Source organism: Oryza brachyantha, chromosome 9, assembly GCF_000231095.2.
Source record: "Oryza brachyantha chromosome 9, ObraRS2, whole genome shotgun sequence".
In the NCBI taxonomy this organism is placed as follows: domain Eukaryota; kingdom Viridiplantae; phylum Streptophyta; class Magnoliopsida; order Poales; family Poaceae; genus Oryza; species Oryza brachyantha.
Window position 1 is genome coordinate 9752867 of NC_023171.2, and position 26866 is coordinate 9779732.

Consider the following 26866-nt stretch of genomic DNA (forward strand, 5'->3'; position numbering starts at 1 on the left):
TGAGTTGGACCAGTTTAAATTAATTAATTGCTAGAACATCATGTGTAATTAAATATATAGCCTCAACTAAAACTTTTTCCACACGAACAAAGGATGAAAGCATAAATGAGGCCACGTTTGGCTGCCCCTTAAGGTCACCTCTAACAATAGAGATAGCATATTATCTCTAAGCTATCTAAAAGATAACTTCTTCAATGGTCTAGCTCTTAGCAACTAACTCATAGCACAAATGACCCACAATTCATTCTCCCTTGACATTAAAATATGTGTAAGCGACTATCTCTTGATTAAGAGATAGTTTTTATCTCTCTTCTATTAAAAAATTATATAGTGTACCTTATAGATAGCTTATAGGTGTCCATTGGAGGTGGCCTAATAACCCAGATTTCCTCGTTTTCCGCACGCGCGCTTTCCAAACTGCTAAACGTTGTATTTTTTATAAAAATTTTCTGTAGAAAAGTTATTTTAAAAAATAATATTGATTTATTTTGCATTTTTTATAACTATTAATTAATTAATCGTATACTATTCTATTAGTACGTTTTTCACCCCGAATTAACTACACCCCAAACGAACGCGGCAGTCCACATCATGTGCATATATATCGGCCAAAAATTAACTTGCGGTGTATAGGGATGGAAAGTCGGTGCGCTGCTAACTGCCGGTTTCTTGCTGGTGCGCTGCCTCCATCGGCAGATTTATCCCTGCTCTCATCTCTGGGCATCGATCGTTGCCACATGAGATGGGACCGTGCCAAGTGGTACAATAGGAATGACTAGTACGTGGCAGGGCACTGGCATTTTTTGTAGGTAATTTTACTGAGAATTTGTGGATGGAGGGTTTTGAAATTCGATCAAAGAGGAGCTACGGATCGAGCAACCAAAATGTCATGAATTCCACACCGCCAATTCATTTTCTAGAGCTCTCCAGCCCGCTTTGCTCCATATTTTGGTGAATCTAGAACGTTTGGTTAGGCTTTATCTCCCACCAAGTGTGAGTATTGGGGTTGGAGCCCTGCCAAGAAAAACTTAAAAGTAATCCTAAATACTACCATTAATTCACTCAATCCCTCTCTCTATCTCAACGTACCGATCTATCTACAGATGATATTCTATCCCCTGTAAGACCATCTCAATAGTTTATCTAAATTTGGTCATCTATATTTTTTATTTAGATGATCATCTAAAATAGTTTCATCATTCATATCTCTCTGTACTTCAGCAGATCATCCATATATGACATTCTCCATATTTCTTTGGAGGGGTGGAGAGAACATCTAAATATAAAATTTCTCTCTCCTAATATGGATGACATCTAAAATAGATGATGAAATTGATGTTCTGCTAGAGCTCATTTTTTATCTCTCATCCTCTATTTTCAGGATGGAGGATGGGATAGATGAAACGTTGAGAATGCTCTACTTGATCAACCCAAGGTTTAAAACTCCAATCTGAAATTTTGGAACCATGACGTAATTTAATTTGATAAAATATAGGGATGGAGTGGTTTTTGCAACTCAAATGGACGCACTCATTCATTTATCACATTTCAAATAGCAATCAAATAACTATAAGAAATTCTAAAAAGAATTGATGACTTTTATATAATAGGCGACTAACCATGCATCTTGCAAAATTTTTATGTTAAATTCAATCTACAAAAGGATAATAAATATGGCTATGAATATCATCACCAGCATTAATGGAAGCCAAATTTGTAATTTCTGTTGTGAGATGTATAGATTGAATTAGTACTGCGTGTTTTGGAGTGACATAAATATAATGTTGTAAACTTATGTTGTTGAATTTTGACATTCTATTCCAATAAGTTTTCTTAACCATGAAAATGCTCATATGTGTGTGTGTGTATATATATATATGTATATATATATATATCCCAAATTAATGGCTATGTCTAAATTCAAATAATCCATTATCTAATTAGGCCGAGTTCTTCTCCCCCAGATTCTCACATTTTTCGTGTGCACGTTTCCTAAACTGCTAAATAATGTGTTTTTTGCAAAAAGAAATTCTATAGGAAAGTTGCTTTAAGAATTATATTCATCTTTTTTTTCAGTTTTTTAATTAATAATTAATTAATCATGTACTAATATATCTCTATGTTTACCACGACGGATAACTAAACTACAACCGAAAGTGGCCTTAGTTACTCTTCAAAATTGGAAATCTTCTCTTGGTTCAATGAGTAATTTTGGGGATGTGGGTAATATATCTCCAACGTAAGGGCTGAAATCTTATGCCCGCAAATGCACATAAGTACGCTTAAGTTGCGTGACACTACCCATACCAAGCACCACATTTTAGCTAGCCCGTATTGCTTCTAGCAGTAGTATCGATACTCTAGTAGCACTTTTAGTTGGATGTAATCTTATAGGTGTGTTAGATCAGTTTAAATTAATTAATAGCCATAGAGGATCAAAATGCAGTAAAATATATAGCCTTTACTGAAACTTTTTTACACACGAAGCAGAGACGAATGTACACGTACATGCATATGGACCAAAACATGTGGATTGTTGTTGTGTGCCATCCATTGATTCTGATTTTCTGGTACCAGTGGTTTGCAATTTTGGCAAGCACTTTTATAGGGGCGACGAAATTTTCAAATTTAAATGGTAATAGCAACTATTTTCTCAACAATGGCATGAATTTAAAAAATAGAAATGATTGTTTCAGAAATTTCGGAAAAAGAACTACTACTGGATTCCACAAGCAGAACCGAAATTTCTTTCCGAAATTGCAAACCTTGACCAGTGCATACTGATCAGTTTAGTACCCCAGATTAACTTGCATGGGAAAACAAGTTGAGAAAACAGTACGGAGATGTGAATTATGTATGGCTTAGGTCGAAATTATTTCATAATGTAAGATGTTTGATTTTTTCTTATAATATTTAATCATTTGTCTTATTTAAAAAATTATAAAAATATTATTTATTTTTCTTGTGGCTTACTTTATAATTATCAAAAGAACTTTAAGCACGACTTGCCATTTTTTATATTTATACTAAATTTTTAAATAACACAAATAATCAAACATCGTAAAAAAAATCAAACATCTTTCACGGAAAAACGGAGGTAGGTAGTATAAATCAATGCATCCTTGGCGCTGCTTCTTGTTAATTTTGTACTCCGTGTATATATATGTACTGTAGCAAGTTGTTGTGTCCACTTGCACAATAATGGTGCGTGTCAGCCCCCTGCTGTGTCTCTTAGGGATTGGTTATATGGGGCTAAACTTTTTAGCCCCGTATCAAATCGGATGTTTAGATACTAATTTAAAATATTAAATATAGACTAATAAAAAAAACTAATTTCATAAATGAGTGGTAATTTATGAGACGAATTTTTTAAGCCTAATTAATTTATAATTAGAGTATGTTTACTGTAGCATCACATAGGCTAATCATGGATTAATTAGGCTCAATAGATTCGTCTCGCGAATTAGTCTAAGGTTATGGATGGATTTAATTAATAGTCTACATTTATTATTTATAATAATGGTCCAAACAATCAATGGACAAGAGGCTAAACTTTAGCCCTTTATCCCAAACAGTCCCTAATAATGATGATGATTAGATAGGCCGAAGCTGACACGCCAACAGCAACAGCATCAACCCCTTGTCCTCGATCATCAGAGCCGGCCGGGGTTGTTGCTGTTTCTCCATATATGGCCCGAGACCACACGCATGTGGTAAATGTGGTCCAAAATCAAAATGAGGATCGCTTTCACTTTTGCTAATCTAGAGTACGTAGATCTAAAAATATGAGCCTATCAGTTAATTATTCGATGATCATGTTATTCTTTTAGAAAATTATTAAGTAGGAAAAGTGCAGGGGTGATTGTTTGAAAAAAGCCAAATGATATATTTACAAATAAAAAATAATTTATCAATAAAATTTCATATATGTATTCTTAGCGATCTAAAAACTATGGATGAAAAATAAATTTAATTCAGTGAAAAACCCTAAAATTAAATTCAAATTTGAGGTTAAAATTAAATTCAAATTTTGACTTATAAGCATAATTAGAACGCAAAAGATGGACGTGTAGTCATATAAAAAAGTTGCAATGGGAGGAATAGTTTAGTGAAAAATTGATAGGTTAAAAATAAAAGTAGTTACTGCAAAAAATGCTATATGCGAAATAAAGATATTGCATATAGGTGTGGAATAAAGTACTATCTGAAAAATCATAAGGTCGCTTATAGCTTGAAACTATGTTAAAGGATAAAAATCTATCCTATTCTCGGAGGATGGAAGTAGGGAAGCTTTCAGTACATTAAAAATGATAGGTGATGAGTACGGCTACGTTCGGCGTGGCGGAGAAGAGGTAAGTTATCCAGCGTACAAATGTAGTATATTAATATATAATTAACTAATTATTAATTATTAAAATAATATAAAATAGATTAATATAATTTTTTAAAACAACTTTATTATAGAAAAATTTTAAAGAATACATCGTTTAGCAGTTTAAAAAGAGTTCGCGTGAAAAACAACATAATCTGAGGTTAGATAGAGTAGAGCCGAATACGGCCGTGCAGCTAGCTTGCATGCATGCGAAAGCCAGAGGGCTCCCAACTTTTCATGTAGAGATCCAGATCCATATATGTGCATGCAGGAACATTCCAAATATGGTTGGCACAGCAGTATCGCATCGCATGTAGGGTGGTATCATTTTGTCTATAAAATTTAAGGGCCGGATTTAAAATGGGTTAAAAATAAAATTTTATAGAGTTTTGAACTAAAAAATTTTTAAAAATTAAAAAGGGCTGAAAAAGAACCCACGAGCCTTTTCCCATTCCCACATCTAATCGCAAGCTGTGTGGTGCACTACTTAAAAAAATCCCCTCCTCGGACTCTGTGCGAACCGTTAGATAGTAGTAGCTCGTTTGTAAGGTGGTCCATGGTGAGGGGAGGATACAACCTGTCTGTAAAAACTTATTATCACAGATAGACCAATAAGAGAATCACATAGAAAAATAAGAGTGTTATTATAGACGGGCCACGAAAAGGCTTTATACGAAAAATAATTATTGTAGACAGACTACTCAATGACGGGCCTGCAGTAATCCAAATACCAATATAATATATATTTGTATATAACTTTTTCATATAAAGTCGGATAAAGATGAATATTATATAGAACTTGTTGGTCTTGATGAGATCTACAACTTTCTAATTGACATTTCTTTTTCATTTGAGAATTTTTAACAGGCTCAAATATTTTCTATAATACCTCATATATTTGTTGCAAAATCTATTATCTATATTTTAAATGTCCTTAAATGAAGATATGAGTTACATGAAAGTTATAGTACAACTTTGTAATCGATTATATTTCCATTTAACATCATTTGTAAATATGAAAAGTTTAGAAGATATGAAGTCAAAATAATAGTATCTTGCTTCTAAACAGAAAGTGCTTCGTAGTGTAGTGGCGAGGATAAGCATGTACGAATGTAAGGTCAAAGTAGTGTTTAAGATGGCTACTAAAAATAAAGAATATTTTTTGTTTTGTTTTACCACCTTAAAAAGTAAAATACAAAATTTTATTTTGGCAGATGGGCGCATTAAGTGGTCCACCTGCGATAATCGATTATCCCAGCCTGCAGGGAGGTTCATTATTGCATACGGAAATAGCTAGGCAGGCTAAATAAATTTTGACATGCGAAGACGTCGTTTGGTGTCCGTCAAATACTTTTTTTATAAATTTTATTCATAGTCTCATATTTATAGATTAAAATTTTAATTTTATAGTAGTTAATTTTATTATTTGTATCGTCGAATAACTAAATCAGGTATTATATATATATATTTGATCGAACATCAGCCTTCACCGGGCCGGGCCAGCTGAGGTGTTCTGTGGTACGTGCGGTCACCCCATCCGGAGCTAGAGCTAGCGAGCGCTGCGGGCTGCTGTTGCACCCGTTGGCGAGGACGGACAGGTCGAGCAGGGCCGGCGCATGCTGGCATCTCGGCCGTAAAATAAAATGATTTGCTAACTATCACCCTAGTGATTCTTGTTATATATGTTAATTTGCACTCACTTTTTTGGGCCATCCGATCATCGCCAAGATTCGTGTTGTGATTTTTTTATTCACCGACACGTATATAAAAATTTTATTTTAAAATTATTTTCTGTGTGTAAATATATATTGTTTAACTTTTTTTAAAAAAACAAAAGATACCCACTAAAGATTGTTCGGACCCAAGATTTTGTCTTGGACGCAGCCAGCCTCTCTGAGCAGCTAATAAGCTAATTATAAGAGAAAGTATAATAGCAGGCTGTAAGCCAACTAAATGCTGATATGAAAGAGAGAATGGAGAAGAGAGAGGAGAAGCTGGTTATAAGCTTATAGCCAGCTCAGACACAAGAACCAAGACAACATGTGAGACAGACATGTGGGTCCTGCATTAAAGATAAAGAACGAACCATTATATGAGTGGGCTATAAGAAAACTACAAGAAATCTTATAGCCAGCTTGTTGGCTATATTATTAGCCATGCTCTAAGCATATTTTAAAGATATAAGAGGGGAGAGAGAAGAGATGTGGGCTACTAATTTGTAGCCAACTGCACATGAACTTTAAGATAAAATATATGACATGTGAGATCATGTATTGATGTTTTGTAGCTAACTATTATATGTATTAGCTATTAAATTGACTATAGATAAATGGAAGTCAGTAGTTAGCTATACTATTGTATTGAACTTGCTCTTCGCCAAAAGGAATGCCCTCCAAGCTGCAGAAAGGAAAGCACCCAATTGGGTCTCTGTTACGTGACATTAATTTAAGTAACGATTTATTCTTCTCTTTCTTTCTTGGTTTCCGAGTCAAAGCTTCCCTGTTTGTTCTTTTCTTCTGATTTTGTTTTCTGATCGCTCCTGCAATATGGGAAAAACAAATACAGATTGGGGACTGGAGACAAGTGTGTTCTGGGTTCCCAAAAACAGGGCCAAATTGCATTGGTAGGTACTGTGCTTTTTTTTAACAAAATAGGCCATATGCTATGCGTTTAAAACTTAAACGGGCTATATGTTATGGGTTAGGAATAAGTTCATCCGAGATCCCTTATTTTACTAACGAATCCGATTTTCGTACTCCAGCCAAAAAAACAGGTACAATGGGTCCCTCAACTGTTAAAACCAGTATAGATTGATTGCGAGGTTCTGTTTTGGTGACAAAGAGATGGATGATTATAACCTAGGGTTCATGTACTATATAATCAGTACATGAGAAAACCGGGACAAAATTAATAAAAAGCCAGTGAACCGGGCTAACACTGTTCATCGTCTTCTTCCCCTGTTACCTAGGATGCTAGCATCTAGGTGAATGAACAGCGACGAAAGCAACGGCACGACACCTCCCACAAGACGTCTATCCTATAGAAAACGGTGGCCGGCGCTAGGGATGATGAGGATGACCAGAACGTGACCGATAGGGTTTGCATTTCGGTGGAGAGAGAAGAACCACCAGCGTGCTCTGGTGGTGAACGCGGCCGAAAATGGGTGTTGGAGTGTGTACAGCGAGTTGATTGTTTTCTCTGTTAGCTTAGGCTTTTAGGTACAACTGACTGATACACGTAATTTAACATGATATAATTTCTGTGTTTGCTTAGGCTTTTAGATAAAAGTGACTGGTGGTGTATGTAAGTTAACAGCGGAGATTCCATTGCTGAAGGGAGAGAGAGGGGAAAAGATTGGGGATGGTATCCCTCACCTTGGGGAGGTTTTTCTTTGGCGCGGTGGTGATCAACTCCGAAGGCAAGGAGATGTCGCTAGCGGCCGAGCCTGGGTCCGCGGCTTCCTGACGCCGGCGGCGAAATCCGTGCGCGACTTCAGGCTCAGGGGGGAGAAACAGGAGACGGTGGCGTTCCTTTGCTCTACGGATGGTGGCCGGAGAGGAGGTGCAGAGAGGGGGTTGGAAGGGAGGCAGCGGTGGAGGCAAGCGCGGCATCGACGAACTTGAGCTCGGGTTGGCTCCGCGCGTGGGACAGGCGAGGCGACGAGTGGAAGCGCAGGCGAAGCTCGCGCGCGGCGGCGAAGCAGTGCTCTGCTTCGCGTTGATGCGGTGGCTGAACCGGCTCTGGTGAGAAAGAGAGGGAGACGACGACTAGGCCGAATCGAACGAATGGGCCGGGCCGATTGCTTTTTTTGGCCAGATTTTTGGATCATAGGTTTTTATACGCATGTTTTTTAATTACTAAACAACGTATTTTTATTATAAAAAAGATATCATCTCACATGTCTTAAAGTACAATTTTAACTTTGTAGTAGTTAATTTTATTATTTATATTATTAAATAGCTATAATAAAATTAGATAATATTTTATTTTTCATCCAAATACTCTCTCCATGTTTTTTATATGACATTATTGACTTTTATGTTTAAGTTTTATGTTTACCATTCTTTTTCTTATTATATGATTTAATTTATTGTTATAGAAACTTTAAATATAATTATAATTTTTCATATTTAATAAAAGTTTTGAATAAAAGGAAGAAGTCAGCTCCGGATACGTACGTATGTCCACGTCAGCGGTGTATGTCTGCCACGTACCTTTTGGGCATAGCGACCACCACTTCACCGGAGCATAAAAAAGGCGCGAAAAGATGGGGATGTGCCAAGTCAAGCGTGTACAGCGTATTTCACACGCCGACACCATCTCGAGCTGAGCTGAGCTCTACCTGTCCCTTCCTTCCGGCGCGCGTCTCTCTCTCTCTCTCTCGGTGCTCCGCTCCCATGGCTGGCCACACCCCGAACCCTCTCTTCCTGCTCATCTTCCTCGGACGCCTGCTTCTGTTGGCGGCGCAGGCGCAGCCGGTGACGGTCACCGTCGGCCTCATCTTCGACGGCGGCTCGCCGGTCGGCAAGATCGCCAACACCACCATCCCCATGGCGCTCGACGACTTCTACGCCGCCTTCCCGGGGTCCACCGCTCGGGTTAGGCTCGAGCACCGCGACTCCCGCGGCGACGTCGTCGCCGCCGCGTCCGCCGGTATGGACACCTCCTGCTCCTGCACGGTCGTTTGGGTATCGTAGCTTGTGTGTGGAGAGCGGAGGATGATGCTCGTCGTCATCGTCGTGCGTCCTCATCGTCGCGTGGTGTTTTGTTGCGTGTATGCAGCGCTGGAGCTGATGGAGGGACGGGGGGTGCGCGCCATCCTTGGGCCTCAGTCGTCGGTGGAGTCCGCGTTCGTCGCCGACCTCGCCACGCGGGCGGAGGTCCCCGTCGTGTCGTTCTCGGCGACGAGCCCATCGGTGTCGCCCGGCGCCGGGAGGTTCTTCGCGCGGGCGGCGCTGAGCGACGCCGTGCAGACGGGGGCGATCGCCGCGCTCGCCAAGCACTTCGGGTGGCGCCGCGTGGTGCCCGTGTACCAGGACGACGACTACGGCGCCGCCTTCGTGCCATTCCTCGTCGATGCGCTCACCGACGCGGGCGCTGAGGTCCCCTACCGCTTCGCGCTCCCGGCGGGCGCCTCCTCCGATGCCGTCGCCGCGGCGATGTACCGCATGGAGTCGCTGCAGACGCGCGCCTTCGTGGTGCACACGCGCCCAGACCTCGCAGAGCGCGTGCTCGCCGCCGCCGAGGCCGCCGGCATGATGGGCGAGGGCTTCGCGTGGGTCATCACCGACGGCCTCACGGGCCTCCTCGCCTCGATCAACGCGCCGCCGGGCTTGATTGGCCTCGCGCCATACGTGCCGACCACGCCGCGGCTGCGCGACGTCAGGAGGCGGTGGGTGCGCCGGTTCATGCGCGACCACCCGGGCGCGGACTCGGAGCACGCCGAGATGGGCAGCTACGCCGTGTGGGCATACGACGCCGCCTGGGCCGTCGCGTCCGCCGCCGAGCACCTCGCCCCGGGCGACCTATCACCGCGGGGGCTCGTGGGAGGCACGGGCGGCCCCACCGACTTCGCCGGGCTCGGCAAGTCAAGCTCTGGCAAGAAGTTCCTGGACGCGATCACCGCCACGACATTCGACGGCCTCGGCGGCAAGTTCGAGCTCGTCGACGGCGAGCTAACGGCACATGCCTTCCGCGTGCTGAACACCATGGACAACGGGAAGGAGAGGAGCATCGGGTTCTGGAGAAAGAACGGAGGCCTGACACGGAAGCTCGGCGGCGCCCCCGCCCCCGCCGTCACCAACGCGTCGAGCCTCGCCCTCGCGCCGGTGATCTGGCCGGGCGAGTCGACGGTGGTGCCGAGAGGGTGGGTGCTGCCGACGAGCGCACGGAGGTTGCGGGTGGCGGTGCCCGGCAACGTCAGCTCGGGGTTCCGGCCGATCGTGCACCTGGACGTGGACCCGGTGACGAACTGGACGACCGCCGGTGGGTTCGTGGTCGAGGTGTTCGAGGCGGCGGTGCGGCTGCTGCCCTACGCGCTGCCGGTGGAGTACGTGAAGGCGGAGTCCATGCCCTACGACATGCTCGTCAAGAAGGTTGGTGACGGGGTAAGTTCTTGCAAAATACTATCACATGTATTTTTGTTTACATTTATTTATTCCAGTTAGTGTAGTTTATATGTGCTTGCTATCTAGTATAACCTTGAACATTAATTGTTTGATTTACTAAACTTTACTTGCAAAATCTACATAATAACATGGAAATTAATGGATAAGAACTTCTTCAGAAATATAATGGATTAGACAAGAATATGACCAAACCTTCGATTAGTAATATATCTTAAATATTTGTGAAGATAACACTAATAGTTACACGTACATTACGACATTATTTAGTGGCTAAATGGTATTTGAAAGGCAATCGACGACCAAAGGCCACACAAATTTAATAAAAGTGGTTAATGTTTTTCTTTTCCATAAACATATATAGACATGAAAGGTCATGCAACCTAGTGGTTACAGCGATCTGAGTAGCACCCAACGTTCTGAGTCTAAATCTCTTTAAGAACAAGTTTCAGATTGGTTATTTCAGGGGTTATGTTTCCTACTTGACTAAGTTCCACTTATATATAAAAAAAGATCGTAGGTATCTGGTTAGATATAACGGGTAAAAAATAATCTTCTCTAAAACTTTTTTTAAAAAAAAAGTCATATACATCCGGTTGGATACAGAGGTTGGGTAAAGAAAATACTCTTCTCAAAAAAATAAACATATATATATAAGCAGTCAACATTTATTTTACATAAAGTTTGGTGGTAATAATAGCTAGGGTCAATTTTACGTACAAGTTTAAACTTCATTTCGATCGATTTACATGCACAAAAATTCAATTCGGTTCGTTGATAAATACACAATATATGCACGCAATTAAGTAAGAGAACGGCAGACTTGCGTGGTGCTCGATCGTGTAGTCTTCTTTATGTTGTCCCCGGTCAGTGTACACCAGAATTAATCGAATTTTAAAGGAATTGTATAAAAATCATCGATAGAGACGACATTTAGACTAGTCCTTGTTTGACTTTAAGGGAGCGACCATAGAATATGACTTTGATCGAGTACCAAAACAGGGTTCGGTATGATCCCATTTCTTCAATTTATCGTTTGGATTTTAGCTAGGTTTTGTCATATATGGAAATTTTACACGAAATTGATTAGCTATCCGATCAATTTAGATCCTCTACAGTACTTCACTGCACACTAACAGATAGGTCCCACGTGCTATATGGCCCATCTATCAATGACCAGTGCCGAGGATCCACACCCCTATCCAATACCCTAATGAAAACTAGCAGTTGATTTCCGCCTCTTTGAGTTTGTGATAGGGAACGCGTTCACGAAGATACATATATACATGTAAAATCGTTTAATTTAAAACAAACTAGCTAGTTAGTTTCCCGTGTCAGAAACTCAGGTACAGTACCTACTGACGAGTCCATTTGTTGAGATTTATGACATAGGGCTAATTTGGGAGCACCATGTTTTCAATTTATTTAAGTCCCGTTTATTATCAAAAACTATAAATGTCGTACGGCAGTGATTTCAATGACAAAATCCAATAAGTTCATATATTTCCAAACTAATTGGTCATTGGATAAATTAAATTTAAAAGTCACATAGTTTGAAGTTCGAAACTATGAATTAATGGGTGTGGCGCATTTCTATGTAAGTTTTTTTTACCATTCTAAAAAATATTGGGTGTTAAACTCGATAAGTATTTAGATGTACTAAAATTTTACGTTAAAAATTTTGTCTCTCCGAGTATTTGTCAAGGATCACAAAATTTCTCATAGTATATATGTAGATGAAATAGATAACTGTGTTTTGTGAACTTAAACTAAGGTTTATGATATTTTGACTAAATATATATACTTGAGGGAAGAACGCCACTCCTAATCAGTTGACCATTCAAACATGTACTTATCACACAAAGTTGCTTGTAGTACCTGTCATGACCACTTAGAAGAGGACGCTTAGGTGGTTAAGAATTAAGATGCTGGTCAATCTGTAAGTAGTGGATTTTTTTTCTTTATCTGGAGAGAGTACAACTAACGGATTAGTGGAATTAATACTACATATCATGTAGCATACATGGGGTTGATTCTGACTTTATATATTCTTAACTGCTTTTGATTCTGACTTTATGTTCCTAGCTGACTGCCTTTTACCCTGCTCCTTCTGCATAAATACATAGTCCATTAAGGGCCATGTTTGATATGCATGTTTGGCATTGCTACGGGTTAATTATTTCATTGTAGAGAAAAATTAAATATTATAAAAAATATTTTTTTACAGGTTGCTCAGAACACATATTGCTTAGGCAATGAAGCGAAAGAATTTTTTTTAAAAGAATGTATTATTAGAGACATTGAGTAAATAATACATAACAATAATTCAGTGAAGTAGCTGAAAAGAATAAGTCCTAGGGTCCATTTTTAAGGAACTATTTTCAAGCTAGCTAGATATTAATTAATTAAGGAACAGCAATTGAATCGTATTGTTTTTTTTGTTGTGTGAAATATAGCTTGCTCTTTAATACAATCCTTGTGTAAAGTTTAATACCTCTAGTTACTATGTATTCAAGGTGATAAAATTTTTAGCGTAAAATTTGTTAACTAGGGGTGCTTTCTCAAATACTGTAGAATTTATCAAAATAGATAGTTTAAACAAGCAACCCTTTTCAATGATATTAGATATCTTCCATTCATTTCGGCATATTCTCTGTGGTCTGAAATAATCTCCATGCATGGGCATGACTAGCTCTTGACCATAGAAGAGTTGATCATGGCATGTGATGGCATGCCAGTACCAGTCTCTGTCTCTTGTCTCCTCAAAAATTGAACCATAGATCAAACTTATTGAGACCCTTCCCAAATTGGACCAGCTGATCTCGAAGAATATTGACCTGATCATCACCTTCAATTCCAAGTCTTCTTACTAGGCTCTTCTTGGGGATCGAATACGCCGGTAATATATATAGATAGCCCAAACTTTTTGTATGACCCTGGCCCAAGTCTTTGTCTCCATTGTTGCTGCTGCAAATTCCTTTTTACACCACGGAATTTGGCTGCTATAAACAACATCTCCATCTTTTCACATATGTTTACACTTATAAGTTAAAATTTAAATTTTTTGCCTTAAATTTAAAGTTAATTTTGAGAGAGCCAGAGAGGGGGGTTTTGTCGGAGTTTATTTTTCAGTCTTGTATTTTAGATCGATAAGAATACATATATAAAGATTTTATTTATAAATTGTTTTTTATTTGTAAATATATCGTTTGGCAATCACCACCTTTATTATTATATATGGTTCTGTTCAAACATATTTATATAGAAATGGTTAACTTTTACTGGGCAGGCCATGAAAATAGACTTGACGTCGAGAACATTGACTTAGAATTGAGAAAAGTCAGCATATATATCGGTCGCTAGAGTACTGTTGCTGTCAAACAGCTCATTGTGCATTCAAGAGTGGATGGTAATTGACCGGTCAAAATAATGTCAAATGTCAAATGACCGCATTAACCCCAGCATGTGCTTGGAGCGATCGAATGATTTGAACAATATCAGTGTCAATTATTCGAGAGGTCCAACTTAATACGTGTTGGTTTGGTCTGTCTAGATTTCTTCTTGACTTTGATGACACGATAGCCGTACGGCGGTCAGAGCTACTGTGTCGCGTGGTGACAAGCTCGGCAACAATGACATATGTATCGTTAAATTAGAGCCTCGATGTCGCTTGCAGCCAACTAAACCGCATCGCCTCGCTTTGGGCTCCGCCTTTGTTTTGGTTGGTGGTGCAGCTCGTGTGTTGTGAGTTGCTTTGGCCATAAGTTTTTTCTCTTTCTATAACTTATTTAGGGTTTTTACTCCTTCTTCATGAAATATAATTGACGGTCCTTCCGTCGGTTTATCAAAAAAATATATTCGAGAGGTTAGGAGAAAAATATATACTACTAGCAAGTAGAAGTACTAACCATTGTTCATCATCAGCTAGGTCTAGGTCTCGTCGTCTCGGGATTGGTTGCTCGATCTCGGATATTCGATATGGTATCGGCAAAAAAAATGACATAAAAACTGGCCCTAAGTTAGCACAACTTGTACACAAATATGATATACAATGTCACATATAGTACTAGAAGCCAAGACCAATAGCAATGACCAACTGGACTTGCAAAAGATGCAAGTGTTGCAATTGCATTTTAAGTCAACTTGCTTGAGCCATGTCTTCCTCTCTTTTCTTTAGGCCCTTCTCGTTTTGGGACCAGAAGATTAAGTTAGTACAGCTTACATGGAAAATCATCACCTAACAGTGTTTGTTCCAGGATTAATTAAGTAGACACTAGATGAGTTGACTTATAGAAAAAAAAAATATTGGCACGTGAAGCATGCATGGACCAAGAGCGTTTTCCTCTGTTGTTAGATAAACGTTTTCATTAGACAAACTGTAGTGATTAGCTAAGAACTGGGCCTAATTGATTGGCCCAAAAGGATATGACCAGATCTTTGCATGAACTTGTGTAATTGCTACTTGTAAAACCTGCCAAATGATTTCTTGGGATCTCGATATAAATTGTGACCTTTCGATCATTAATGATAAGAACTGTATCAAATATATTTTCCTGTCCACGTTCAATTGGTCAGAAGGAAATGTGACATTGCAAACAAAATTTGTGGACAGTTAGAAAATTGGACAGGTTTTTTCGTTGAGACTTGACAGAAGGTATATGACTTTGAATTCTTTTGCTTGAAGCACTTCCTTCTGGGACTTTTCAAGATTTCAGAAATTTCAAAGTGAAATTTGAAACCTTTTGTGGGTGGAAAGTCAAGATTTACGAAACCGACCGAAACCAGTCGGATTGCACAAAACCCAGACTCCTCAAACAGATCCGATAACACAAACCGCTCGGTTTTTCGGTTGAGTTAGAAAAAAAATCAAACTAGATTTTAAATTTTCTTACAAAAAGTTTCAAAGATTTCGTAAGTTTTTTTTGTCGGTTTATCAAATAATTTTCGCGAAATTTTGCGTGCAGACGTTCGACGCGGCGGTGGCGGACATCACCATCACGGCGGCGCGGTCGAGCCACGTTGACTTCACCCTGCCGTTCATGGCGTCGAGCATCGCCATGGTGGCGCCGCTGCGGGACGACCGCGGGGAGCGGACGTGGGTGTTCCTCAAGCCGCTCCGCTACGACCTCTGGCTCGCCAGCGCCGCCTTCTTCCTCTTCACCGGCTTCGCCGTCTGGTTCGTCGAGCACCGCGGCAACGACGAGTTCCGCGGCCCGCCGTCAAACCAGGTCGGCGCGCTCCTCTACTTCGGCTTCTCCACCCTCGTCTTCGCCCACCGGGAGAACCTCCGCAACAACCTCTCCCGCTTCGCCGTCGTCGTCTGGTGCTTCGTCGTGCTCATCCTCCAGTCCAGCTACACGGCCAGCCTCACCTCCATGCTCACCGTGCCGCAGCTGGAGCCGTCCATCGCCGACTACGCCGCGCTGTGGCGCGGCGCCGAGAGGGTCGGGATCATGAACAACTCCTTCATGCGCGGCGCCATGGACAGGTCGGGGTTCCCGCCGTCGAGGCTGGTGCCGTACAGGGCGCCGCAGAGCTTCCACGAGGCGCTGCTCAACGGCACCATCGGCGCCGTCGTCGACGAGACCCCGTACCTGAGGATCTTCCTCAAGTCCTACTGCGACCGGTTCGCCGTCACCGGCCAGCTCAACAAGACCGGCGGCTTCGGCTTCGCCTTCCCCAAGGGCTCGCCGTACGTCGCCGACCTGTCCTGCGCCATCCTGGCGCTCACGGAGAGCGAGGAGATGAACCTCATCGAGCGCAAGTGGTTCGGCGAGAGCGACGGCTGCGCGGCGACGCAAGCCGGCGGGCCGTTCACGGCGGACAGCCTCAGCTTCGGCAGCTTCTGGGGCCTCTTCCTCATCACCGGCGCCACCTCGCTCCTCTGCTGCGCCATCCACCTGGCCACCTTCGTCGCCGCCAACCGCCGCGACATCCGGCTGCTGCTCACCTCGCACCCGTCATGGAAGGGGACGCTCCGGAGGTTCGCCAAGCTCTACGACGGCAAGGACCTCTCGGCGCACACGTTCAGGTCCAAGGTCACCGGCCGGAACGACGCCGCCGCCGCCGGCGCCTCCCCGTCGGCCGTGCACCACGACGCAGCCGCCAGCCCGATCAGCCTGTCCAACCACACATACATGAGCGACTGGTCGCTGCAGACGTCGAGTCCCGCCATGGCCGGCTGCGAGATCGAGCTGGCCGGTGCCGGTGGCCAAGCCGAGGAGGCGGCAACGGATGAAGCTCGCGATCCCAACGGCTCCGGCGAGAATGGCAGAGACAACTAACAGAATTAACTGTCATTCCCAAAAAAAAAAACAGAATTAACTGTAACTGCCATTGATTTCTGACGGTTCTTGGAGCAAACTGAAGAGTGACTTGTGCTCCAGGACGTTTACCAACGAGATTGACGACGATGAAAAGATGAACAGATTAGATCACTTCAACGATTATAACATCGTAACAGGGTGGAAATTTACAAACTACAATTCCCCTGTAATTCATGCGACTCTACATTGCAAAATTTACAAAGTTTCAGCAGTGTAATTTGATTTTGGTAATTTGCATTCGTGCCAATATTTGGGCTTAAAATTCATCCTCCTTTGCTGGGCTAGGCCAGGCATCTCAGTATAAGATAAGGGAAAATAAAGCCCATCAGAATTAAATTAACAGCCACTTCAAATTACTGTGTACTTCAATGAACAAGTCACTGTCCTACTTGCAGGCCTCAACAAACCGATCCTCCAATTTCTTCTGCTCCATCCATTTCAAAATATAAATATTTTTTTAACCCGGTACAGAACACTATTTATAATACTATTTATCTTACTAATTATTGTTACTCAAATTTTTCTCATTTTATATCTATGTACCCTCTCATTCTTATATGTTTCTCATTTACTAAGAGACATCATTTTTTTATTCTATTCTAGACCTTAATCTCTATTAAACAATCAAAAAATTATGTATTTTGATATGGATGCACCAACATTTAAAATTTTAATTTTAAAATGTAATAACTCTTACACATATATTATCTTTTAAACCAATCACAAACTTACTTAATGTGAAAACCCAGAGCCGGCAACATGACGTGTTCGTTTCTCAAGGGCCGGCAAATTGATTTCTTGGGATTGTCTATATTCATTCGATCAAACTCCATCGTTTTCGAAGGAGAAAAATTCGAGTACGCGATGCCATCGCCACCATTTGACTTTCTACCGGCCGGCCGGCCGGCCGGCGCCAGCAGCTGGACCGACTACCACTGGCCTTAAGTCGTTTCCGTGCGAGATTGAGGCTGCAGGAAATTTCAGATGGAGAAAACGTACGGTTCAATGTTGCCTTGCACATTAATTTGCACCTCACAAATTACTGCTTCCTCCGTTTATTCTTTTGGTTGCAACGTTTAATCATTCGTCTTATTTAAAAATTTAGTATAAATATAAAAAATGACAAGTCATGATTAAAGTTATTTTGATAATAAAATAAGTCATAAGCAAAATAAATGATATTTCTATAATTTTTTGAATAAAACATATTGTCAAATATTACAAGTATAAAAGGCAAACATCTTATATTATAAAACAGAGGGAGTAATTTAATTAACACATCTCTGAGTTAACTATTGGCTCTGTTTTTTCTTACCGTTTCATGTGCGTGCCATAGCCAATAGGCGTTAAGCAACCAATCAATCAGTTTCGTATACGAGATTTTTGAGTTTGGGTTGTTCAATTTACAGTTTTTTATAAAAAAAATATCACAATGCAACATGTTAATATAAGCTCATCATGGTATATAGTTCAGGAAGTTTTTTTTTTCTATTCACGTGAGTATTTTTTTTCCTTTTTTAATACATATGCTCGGGATTTTATTGGAAATATTTAACTTAGTTTGTTTTTACGTCGACCTATCCATTTAGATTTAGTTGTTTCCAACTTAATTTGCTATACGTTCAATTAGTAATTTATAAAATTTGCTATACGTACAGTTATTAGTAATTAGTAAGCAGGTGAGATAGCAGATTTATTGTCACCACGTCTAATTCTTTTAAAGAAGATGGGAGATATGATCAGAAAAAAACCAATATGTGTCACTGTCCTGAACGGTCTGCGTTGCTACTGCTGGTGGTCGGTTCGCTTCGCTCGACTGACGAATTATTAATCAACGCAAGTCCTCGTCTCGAGCTTGGCTTGGCTTGCTGGCAACGAATCCGCGTCCGTTGATCCTCTCTGCCTGCTGGAGCAACACTGCTCCAGATTCAATTCAACATCTGGCTACTGCAGCACGCACGAACGCCACTCTCTCTGTTCAATCTCTGACTGTTTCAACTGCCCCTAACAAATTAGGCTGTGTAACCGTGTTCTTCGTCGTGGATTACATGTTATCGGTTTTTTTCTCACCTTACTAAACAATTTTTTTAATAAAATGTTTAGATACAAAAGTTCATCATCTCATATTTTAAAAATATATTTATAATTGTAATATAATTAATGGGTCCACCTAGTGATCAAATGTTTGAATATTTTAATTCCATCGATCAATTCCGGTCACTATTGTTGGATGATAATTTGAAGGCGTGCATCTAAGTAAAAAAGGTCATACATATCCTCCCCTATGCATTACGTACGTGTTTGATAGAAAAAAAAAAAATCAAATGTTTGATCAATAGCAAAAGTGATAATTAATTATATCGTCTATACTAAATAGTTATAAAGAAACGAACGAAAAAAAATCTTTTATTTTTTCGTTAAAAAAGAACACAGCCTTAAGTTACTATCAAGTAGGAAATCAAGAATTCATGGTAATGTCGTCTGTCCCGTACGCGCAAGGCCGCGGCATGATACGGCGACTTTGACCGTTCGCGCGCCCCCATCCAATCGATCTGCTCCTACCCATGCATCTAGCGTGCAGCTGATTAGTTTGACTGCATCGATCTATTTGAGCGATATCGATCATTCGTTCGTACGTGTTTGAATGCATGTGAGCTAATTAAGTCCTCTCGTCTCTAGCTCGTCGAGAAGTTGGGAGGAAAATGGAGGCGGTCCAGTCGACGGCCATGGACGTCCGTCTACTAGTTAGATAGTAGCAGTAGCTGATCGAGCTTGTTGTCCAGGTGACCATGGTGGAAGCTGCAAGAACGGTGACCTTTCCTGCTCTGCTCCTCGCCGCCGTCGTCTTGCTCTGCTCCTCGGGCGTTCTGGGAGTGGACGTTGTCGTCGATGGAGGCGGGAGGCAGGCGGTTGCTCGGCGGAGGGTGGACGTCGGGGTGATCCTGGACAGGAGCACGTGGCTGGGGAAGACGAGCTGGGCGTGCATGGAGCTCGCGATGGAGGACTTCTACGCCGCCAGGGAGCACGCCCACTACCGCACCAGGCTCAGGCTCCACCTCCGGGACACCGGCCCCGGCGCCGTCGACGCCGCCTCCGCAGGTGCGCTCCTCCTCTCAGCTCTCGTAAGTTCCTCGACGCCGGCCGGCGAGCGGAGGTGGACGACGACGAGGTCGCTGCGGGTGGGCCGGCCCACCTCGCGCTGGGCCGGAGCAGCTGCTGTTGGGTGGGCCGTACATTAGATTTCTACATGGGCCTTCTCGTGGGCTTTCCACCGTCTCTCTCTCTCTCCCATCTGCCGCCTCCGGGCTCCGGCGAGGCGGCCGCCGGAGCGAGGCGCGGGCCTCCTTCTCTCGGCTCCGGTCCATCCCTGCTCGCTGCCTGCGTCACCGCGCGGGGCCGTTGAGGCAAGAAGGTACCCCCGCTGCGTCGTCTTGCCCCGTGCTGTCGCGTCGCGGCAGTTACTTACATCGTATGAGCGGAGCGATCCGGGGGCTGGTTGGAACTTGAGCTAGGGGCGTGCAAGGTGGGCGATTTCTAGGGTTCATCTTGACGCTGCAAAAAATTAGGAGAAGCATCGAGGGAATATGTAGGAATAGGATTTTATTAACTTTTGTTGTTGGCGGTGGTCATGGTGTTCTGCTTGTCATGGTAAGTCTTCTGCAATTGTGTAAGCTGAACCTTTATGGTGGCAATTTGAGCAGGTCAGAAAGTTAATTGATGCATTGCAAGGTCTTGACCAGATTGGATTGTGTGATGATTGGATAGAATTCTTCTTCTGATTTTTAGTGCTAGTACTCCTGTAAAAGTATGTTACATGATGAATCTTCTGCTGTAAAGACTTAATGTTTTTTTTTTTTGTAAAACTTATGCTGCAGGTGTTGATCTACTGAAAAATGTCCATGTGCAAGCAATCGTTGGGCCACAGAGATCAACCCAGGCCAAATTTCTTGCGGAGCTTGGGAACAAATTGTCGGTTCCGGTTATTTCATTCTCTGCAAATAGCCCATGTGGATCGCCCAGCCAAACTCCATATTTCATCAGGACGGCATGGAATGACTCCTCACAGGCAGATGCTATTGCATCGTTTGTTCAAAGATTCAATTGGAGAGACGTCATTCCTATCGTCGAAGATGATGATTCCAACACCAGATTCATTCCAGACCTTGTTGATGCCCTAAGACAAGCTGAAATTCGTGTTTCCCACAGGTACAAGATACACCCTTTAGCTGGACCTGACGACATAAAGAAAGTCATCTCAAACTTAAAACTCAAATGGACAAGCATATTTGTCATCCGGATGTCATATGAGCTCGCTCTTAGTTTCTTCCAGCATGCCAAGGATGAAGGGATGATGGGCGAGGGCTTTGTATGGATTGCAGCTTACGGCCTAACAGACATATTTGATTTACTTGGTTCTCCTGCATTTGATGTGATGCAAGGAGTTATTGGGATGAAGCCTTATGTTAATGATACTAAAAAACTTCAAAACTTTAGAGAGAGGTGGCGCAAGAAGTATCAATCAGAAAATCCAGGTACCTTACTGAGTGAGCCCACAATATCTGGTCTCTATGCATATGACACTGTGTGGGCATTAGCATTAGCAGCAGAGAAGGCTGGATATGTTAACTCAGACTTTCTTCTGTCTAAGAAAAATGGGTCCACTGATTTTGACAGGATCAACACTTCCAAGGCTGCTAAAAAACTCAAGAGCACACTCATAAATATTGATTTCTTAGGCATGAGTGGGAGATTTCACATTCAAGACATGCACTTGCTATCGATGACTTACGAGATAATAAATATAGTTGGCAAGGAGAAAAGGGTGGTTGCTTATTGGACACCAGGACTTAACATTTCCAGAAGTCTAAATACGAAAGTTAGTATTGATACCGTCAGATGGCCAGGAGGGGGTACAACTGCACCTAGGGGTTGGCTATTACCAATAAATAAAACACTCAAAATCGGTGTGCCTGCGAAACCTGGGTTTTCTGAGTTTATAAAACATGAAAATGGCACTTTTAAAGGGTTCAGCATTGATGTATTCAACGAAGTTACCAATGCATTACCCTACAAAATACTCTATCGCTTTGAGCAGTTTGGAAATGGTAAAGGGGAGAGTAATGGATCTTACGACACACTTATCTACAAAGTTTATCTTAAGGTAAGCATTGGCTTTGCTTCCTTCCACGTTGTTCTTTGTATTTATCCCCTGACCAGTTATTATCATAATTGATGTAGGACTTATCTGCATTATGATTTCCTTATTGCTATTCTCAGTTCTACAGAATCACCAGTTTGTTTCTCTGTGCTTGTTTGTTGAGATTTTCAAACTACAAAAGCATTTGTAAAAATGCAAGCCTGACTACAACTTAGGTCAGGCAGTTTTATCTGCTCTCAATTATCAAGTACTTCATCCCGAAATGTATCTACAAAATGATGTAATTCTCCATGTCCAGTTTCATAGTCCTAGGATGAGTCAAATTCCATCCTAGGTAGCTACATTTTTGGACGGGGGAGTAGTTTTGCCGCCAGCTCCAATTAGGAAAAACATAGAATCTCTCCGAATGAATTCTGTGGAAACACTCATAAGGCCCTCTTAGTTTGTAGATGAATGTTTTCTATCCTTGCATTTCCCAGATGATTAGGTAATTTCTAACTGAAAGTTTCTCTATCACCTTATTTTAACATCTGGCAGGAATTTGATGCAGTGGTTGGTGATATTACAATCTTGGCCAACCGTTCTTTATATGTGGACTTCACTCTTCCTTATACTGAGTCGGGAGTGCGTATGCTAGTTCCAGTCCAGGATCGGCGACAGAAGACTGCATGGACGTTCCTGAAGCCATTAACAGCTGACTTATGGTTTGGAACTGGGGCCTTCTTTGTCTTCACAGGTTTTGTAGTTTGGTTTATTGAACACAGAACGAATGAAGAATTCAGAGGACCACCAGCCAGTCAAATTGGATCTCTCTTCTACTTTGCCTTCTCCACACTTGTTTTTGCTCATCGGGAGAGGATTGTGAACAATTTATCAAGACTTGTGCTAGTTATTTGGCTTTTCGTGGTGCTGATATTGCAGCAGAGTTATACTGCAAGCTTGAGTTCAATTCTCACAGTGGAACAACTTCAGCCAACAGTCACCAATTTAGACGAAGTCATCAGGAAAGGGGGCTATGTTGGCTACCTCAATGATTCCTTCATGCCTGGCCTTTTGGAAAGGTTGAAAATTGACAAATCAAAATTGATTGCCCTTGACTCTCCTGTCGAGTACAACGAGGCTCTATCAACTGGTAGAGTTGATGTTGTTGTTGATGAGATACCATACCTTAAAGTGTTCCTTTCAAAGTATTGCCACAACTATACTATGGTTGGGCCAACTTACAAGTTCGATGGATTTGGTTTTGTAAGTAACTAAGCACCATCTTCACATTGTTTTACCGTAATAAGTTTGGTACCAATCTAGCTTATGATATTTCTATCTAGTTTCCGTAGACCTTCTGTACTATATCTAGTTTGTATTCAGCTAAATTCTCTGAAGTTCACTATGTATTTTTGTACCAAATTTAAAGCGAAAAGTTAAATCATAAATGCAATTACCTTAGCATGGAATTTGACCATCAAGACATATTACAATCCTCATTCTTTTCTTACTTCTGCAGGCATTCCCTCGTGGCTCTCCACTCACTGCTGAGATTTCAAGAGGAATATTGAACTTCACATCAAGCAACAGAATGGCCCAACTAGAGAAAGATTTGTACAGCAATAGAACATGTCCTGACAAGAGCGACTCCCAAACTTCAAGTAGCCTTACAGTACGCAGCTTTCTTGGGCTATTCATCATCACTGGAGCATCTTCATTACTGGCACTGATCCTACATGTTGCCCTAACCCTTTATCATCATCGACATGACTTGAGCAGCGACAGCGGTCAGAGTTCATGGTGTGGATGGTTCGCCATTCTCATCAAGATATTCCATGAGCGTGAAAGACCTAATGCTCCACAAAATGCTGATGAGCCGACAATAACAAATGCTAACAGTGCAGCTGAGACTCCATTCAGCACACCTAATCACACTGTCCAAAACGTTGATTCAGACAGTGATATAGAGAGCTTACAAGAAGGAGAAGGAACACCAGGTAGGGAAGAATTTGTTCAGGGCCCTGATCCACCATCTTTTTCATACATGCATTCTGAGAGGCGGGCAATGGACTAGTTTCTCCATCTCCTGCAAGCTCAGCGACAAGAACACAACTAACAACTGATCATTGATTCACTGATTATTGATCCATTTGATTCTCAATGTATCTCTTGCTTCCAGTTTCATCTGAAATTACTACTTACCTCCGTTTCTTATTGTAAGTCTTTTTAGTCTTGCCTAAATTTATTTATGGATGAATGTATATAATTTATATATGTGTATAGATTCATTAGCATCCAAATGAATCTAGACAATGCTAGAAAGACTTTCATTACGAAACAGAGGGATTAGTACCAACCTGTACCTATGATTTGTTTTCACAAATTAGGTCGGCAATGCCAGGCCAGTATTGGCATTGTGTGTGTAACTCAGTTCACAGTTGCTGCTAATTAAATGACAAAGCACGTCACCCAAACCTAACCCAAAGGCCTACAGCTTTATGGATTAACCGATAAAGCAGAGAGCTCAATCTAGGCATTAAGCATGCGTCCAAGGGGGTAATTAACAAACTCGTATCATTATCTAAAACCACATGCCTTTTTTCAACGTTGACGTGGTACGATCTGCATAAAAATTGTCATGTCTTCAGAAAAGAAAATAACTGAACTTGCACACATGCTGCATGCGTAGTCACATTTGGATGAAATTTGAAGTGTTTGATGAACATTGGACGGCTCAAAATTCGACTGATTTGGGGAAGAACATGTGTTAACATGTACATAGATTTTTCTGTTCCCTTTGGATATTATCTTCACAGTTGCATAATAAACATTTCTATATATATATATATAACAACACGCATTACGTGGTTACAAAGCTAATTAATTATACTGTCCGTAGTCTAGCTGAGCGTAGTCGTGGAACACGGAGTCCACTCCTGGAGTAGAGCAAGAGCTCCAGTCGCCGCCGCCGCCGCCGCCGCCGCCGGCGGCGTCCATCGCCGCCTCGTTGATCAATGCTCTGAGGTAGTGTTCTGCTGCTCCGGCGGTGGCCTCGTCGACGCCGATCAGCCGCTGGTCGTCGACGTCGCTCTCATCGAAGCATTTGATCTGCTGGAGCAGCATGTCGATCTCGTCCTCCATGTCGATCATGCTGCCGACGAACGGCGTGGTGGCCGAGCTCACCGTCGGCGTCGAGCTCGAGCTGTCGCCTCCGGCCGTCGTCGTCGTGGTGTCGCCGATGCTCGTCGACATCGGCGGGGTGGAGGTGTCGAGCCAAGCGTCGTGGCCGCCCGTGTAGCTGCCGCCGCCGCTGTGCGTGTGGGAGTGAGACCAGCTGATGAGACCGGAGTAGCTCGAGGTAGCAGCTGCGCCGGACGGGTGCTGGTGGTGCAGCCGCCGCGTGTCCGAGCTTGCACCGCTCGTCACGGGGGAGAGAGGAGACTGCTGGCTCGGCCACGGCGGCGCGGCGAGGTTGCCGTAGAAGGTGAAGGGCCGCGGCGCCGGGTTCTCCAGGCGGCGCAGCCGCGCGCTGAGCTGCATCCGCTCGATCGCCGACGCGGCCAGGGCGTTGTGCGACGTCGCGGCGGCGGCCGCGGCAGAGGCTGGGCCTGTTGTGGCCGCGAGCACGAGCCGCGGCGGCGCGCCCCTCGGCCGGCGACCACCGCCCAGGAGACGCCGCTTGAGCTTGCTGTTCCAGTAGTTCTTGATGTCGTTGTCCGTCCTCCCCGGCAGCTGCGCCGCGATGGTCGCCCACCTGCCGCCATGGCCATCGATCCATCCAACCATTAGCCAAGCTAGCTCCCTCTCCCTCTCCCCATGATCGATCGAGATCGAGCAGGTTGTCGCAGTGGTTGGGAAAAAAAAGGTGTTTGTACGCAAATGCTCCCGAGACCGAGATGCTGTACTACTATACCTGCTCCCGATGGCGATGTAGAGGCTGCAGATGAGGCGGTCCTCCTCCTCGGTGAAGCCGCCGTGCCGGATGTTCGGCCGGAGGTAGTTGAGCCACCGCAGCCGGCAGCTCTTGCCGCACCTGTTCAGCCCTGCACACCACCAGCTCCGGCCAGTGAGCTACTCCCCCCAACGTATGCGATCATCATCATCTCTACGGCGGCCGGCGGCCGCGACGGCGAGCGAGCACGCACGTACGTACCGATCTTGTGGGGGAGGGCGATCCAGTTGCCGCCGGTGCCGTGCGCGTCGACGTAGGCCTTGAGCGCCGCGTCCTCCTCCGCCGCCCACGGCCCCTTCTTCACCGTCGCCTTGTCGCAGCACGGCGCCCTTCCCATCGTGCTTCCACCTCGATCTCGACCGGCTACGGCGGCGGCGGCGGTGCAGTGTCTGATGCGGCTGGGCGGAGTGGTGGGGGTTTTATAGCAACGAGCCCTGATGGAGAAGGGAGGGAAGCGCGTGTTCTTGTATTAGCCATTCTTGCAAGCTTGATGTGATGCTTACCATTATAATCGAATTAATTAATTAAGATTAATCAGGGAAGATGATTAAAGAATTAGGAGTATTAATTAGTTGTTACAACACTTTCTACTTGGGTTGTGTTGTCGATTGTAGGGATGTGTTGTTCATCGTTACTGCTTAAAATTGGTTAATTATTTGATAAATATGCAACTGGAGATTTATTTATTCTTTTATGGAGCTGGATTTCAGAATGAGAATTGGATTTGATATATGAATCTGACGGCTCTATCTTTTCGGTTCTGCTCGTGCTTATAACCCAAATTTTGATTTGTTTTTTAAACCTTAAATTTGAAGTTGATTTTGAGATTATTTTCAACAAAGTCTATTTTCCAGCCTTGGTTTTTAGGTTGTTAAAAATACGTTTATAAAACACAAATTATTTTCGTTTGTAAATATATCGTTTGACTTTTTCTATAAAAAAACAAATAAT

The 26866-nt window shown here is 42.9% G+C and overlaps 3 protein-coding genes across 3 annotated transcripts; 2 read left to right on the forward strand and 1 right to left on the reverse strand.

The window, feature by feature from the left end:
* Positions 1 to 8743: 8743 nt before the first annotated feature.
* LOC102721015 (glutamate receptor 2.8-like) lies at positions 8744 to 17070 on the forward strand. Its single transcript, XM_040527797.1, has 3 exons — positions 8744 to 9025; positions 9155 to 10479; positions 15462 to 17070. Exons 1-3 carry the CDS (start codon positions 8770 to 8772, stop codon positions 16779 to 16781), a joined length of 2901 nt encoding a protein of 966 aa, XP_040383731.1. The 5' UTR covers positions 8744 to 8769; the 3' UTR covers positions 16782 to 17070.
* Positions 17071 to 19612: 2542 nt separating this feature from the next.
* LOC102714767 (glutamate receptor 2.9-like) lies at positions 19613 to 24419 on the forward strand. The gene is made up of 4 exons (XM_040527333.1): positions 19613 to 19922; positions 20699 to 21984; positions 22519 to 23226; positions 23483 to 24419. The coding sequence occupies exons 1-4, from the start codon at positions 19613 to 19615 to the stop codon at positions 24035 to 24037; spliced, it is 2859 nt and encodes a 952-aa protein (XP_040383267.1). The 3' UTR covers positions 24038 to 24419.
* Positions 24420 to 24682: 263 nt separating this feature from the next.
* On the reverse strand, positions 24683 to 26252 carry LOC102715049 (transcription factor MYB36-like). The gene is made up of 3 exons (XM_040527815.1): positions 26117 to 26252; positions 25877 to 26006; positions 24683 to 25717 (listed from the first exon to the last, which is right to left on the reverse strand). The coding sequence occupies exons 1-3, from the start codon at positions 26250 to 26252 to the stop codon at positions 24844 to 24846; spliced, it is 1140 nt and encodes a 379-aa protein (XP_040383749.1). The 3' UTR covers positions 24683 to 24843.
* Positions 26253 to 26866: the final 614 nt, after the last annotated feature.

What these genes read in the sequence shown, in the direction of transcription:
- LOC102714767 (XM_040527333.1), top strand. Translation starts at nt 19,613, where the DNA reads ATGGTGGAAGCTGCAAGAACGGTGACCTTTCCTGCTCTGCTCCTCGCC. An exon ending in CGTCGACGCCGCCTCCGCAG is followed by an intron (nt 19,923 to 20,698) that starts GTGCGCTCCTCC and finishes CTTATGCTGCAG; the next exon opens with GTGTTGATCTACTGAAAAAT. An exon ending in TCTACAAAGTTTATCTTAAG is followed by an intron (nt 21,985 to 22,518) that starts GTAAGCATTGGC and finishes AACATCTGGCAG; the next exon opens with GAATTTGATGCAGTGGTTGG.
- LOC102721015 (XM_040527797.1), top strand. Translation starts at nt 8,770, where the DNA reads ATGGCTGGCCACACCCCGAACCCTCTCTTCCTGCTCATCTTCCTCGGA. An exon ending in CGTCGCCGCCGCGTCCGCCG is followed by an intron (nt 9,026 to 9,154) that starts GTATGGACACCT and finishes GCGTGTATGCAG; the next exon opens with CGCTGGAGCTGATGGAGGGA. An exon ending in TCAAGAAGGTTGGTGACGGG is followed by an intron (nt 10,480 to 15,461) that starts GTAAGTTCTTGC and finishes TTTTGCGTGCAG; the next exon opens with ACGTTCGACGCGGCGGTGGC.
- LOC102715049 (XM_040527815.1), bottom strand. Translation starts at nt 26,252, where the DNA reads ATGGGAAGGGCGCCGTGCTGCGACAAGGCGACGGTGAAGAAGGGGCCG. An exon ending in CGCCCTCCCCCACAAGATCG is followed by an intron (nt 26,007 to 26,116) that starts GTACGTACGTGC and finishes GGTGGTGTGCAG; the next exon opens with GGCTGAACAGGTGCGGCAAG. An exon ending in TACATCGCCATCGGGAGCAG is followed by an intron (nt 25,718 to 25,876) that starts GTATAGTAGTAC and finishes CCATGGCGGCAG; the next exon opens with GTGGGCGACCATCGCGGCGC.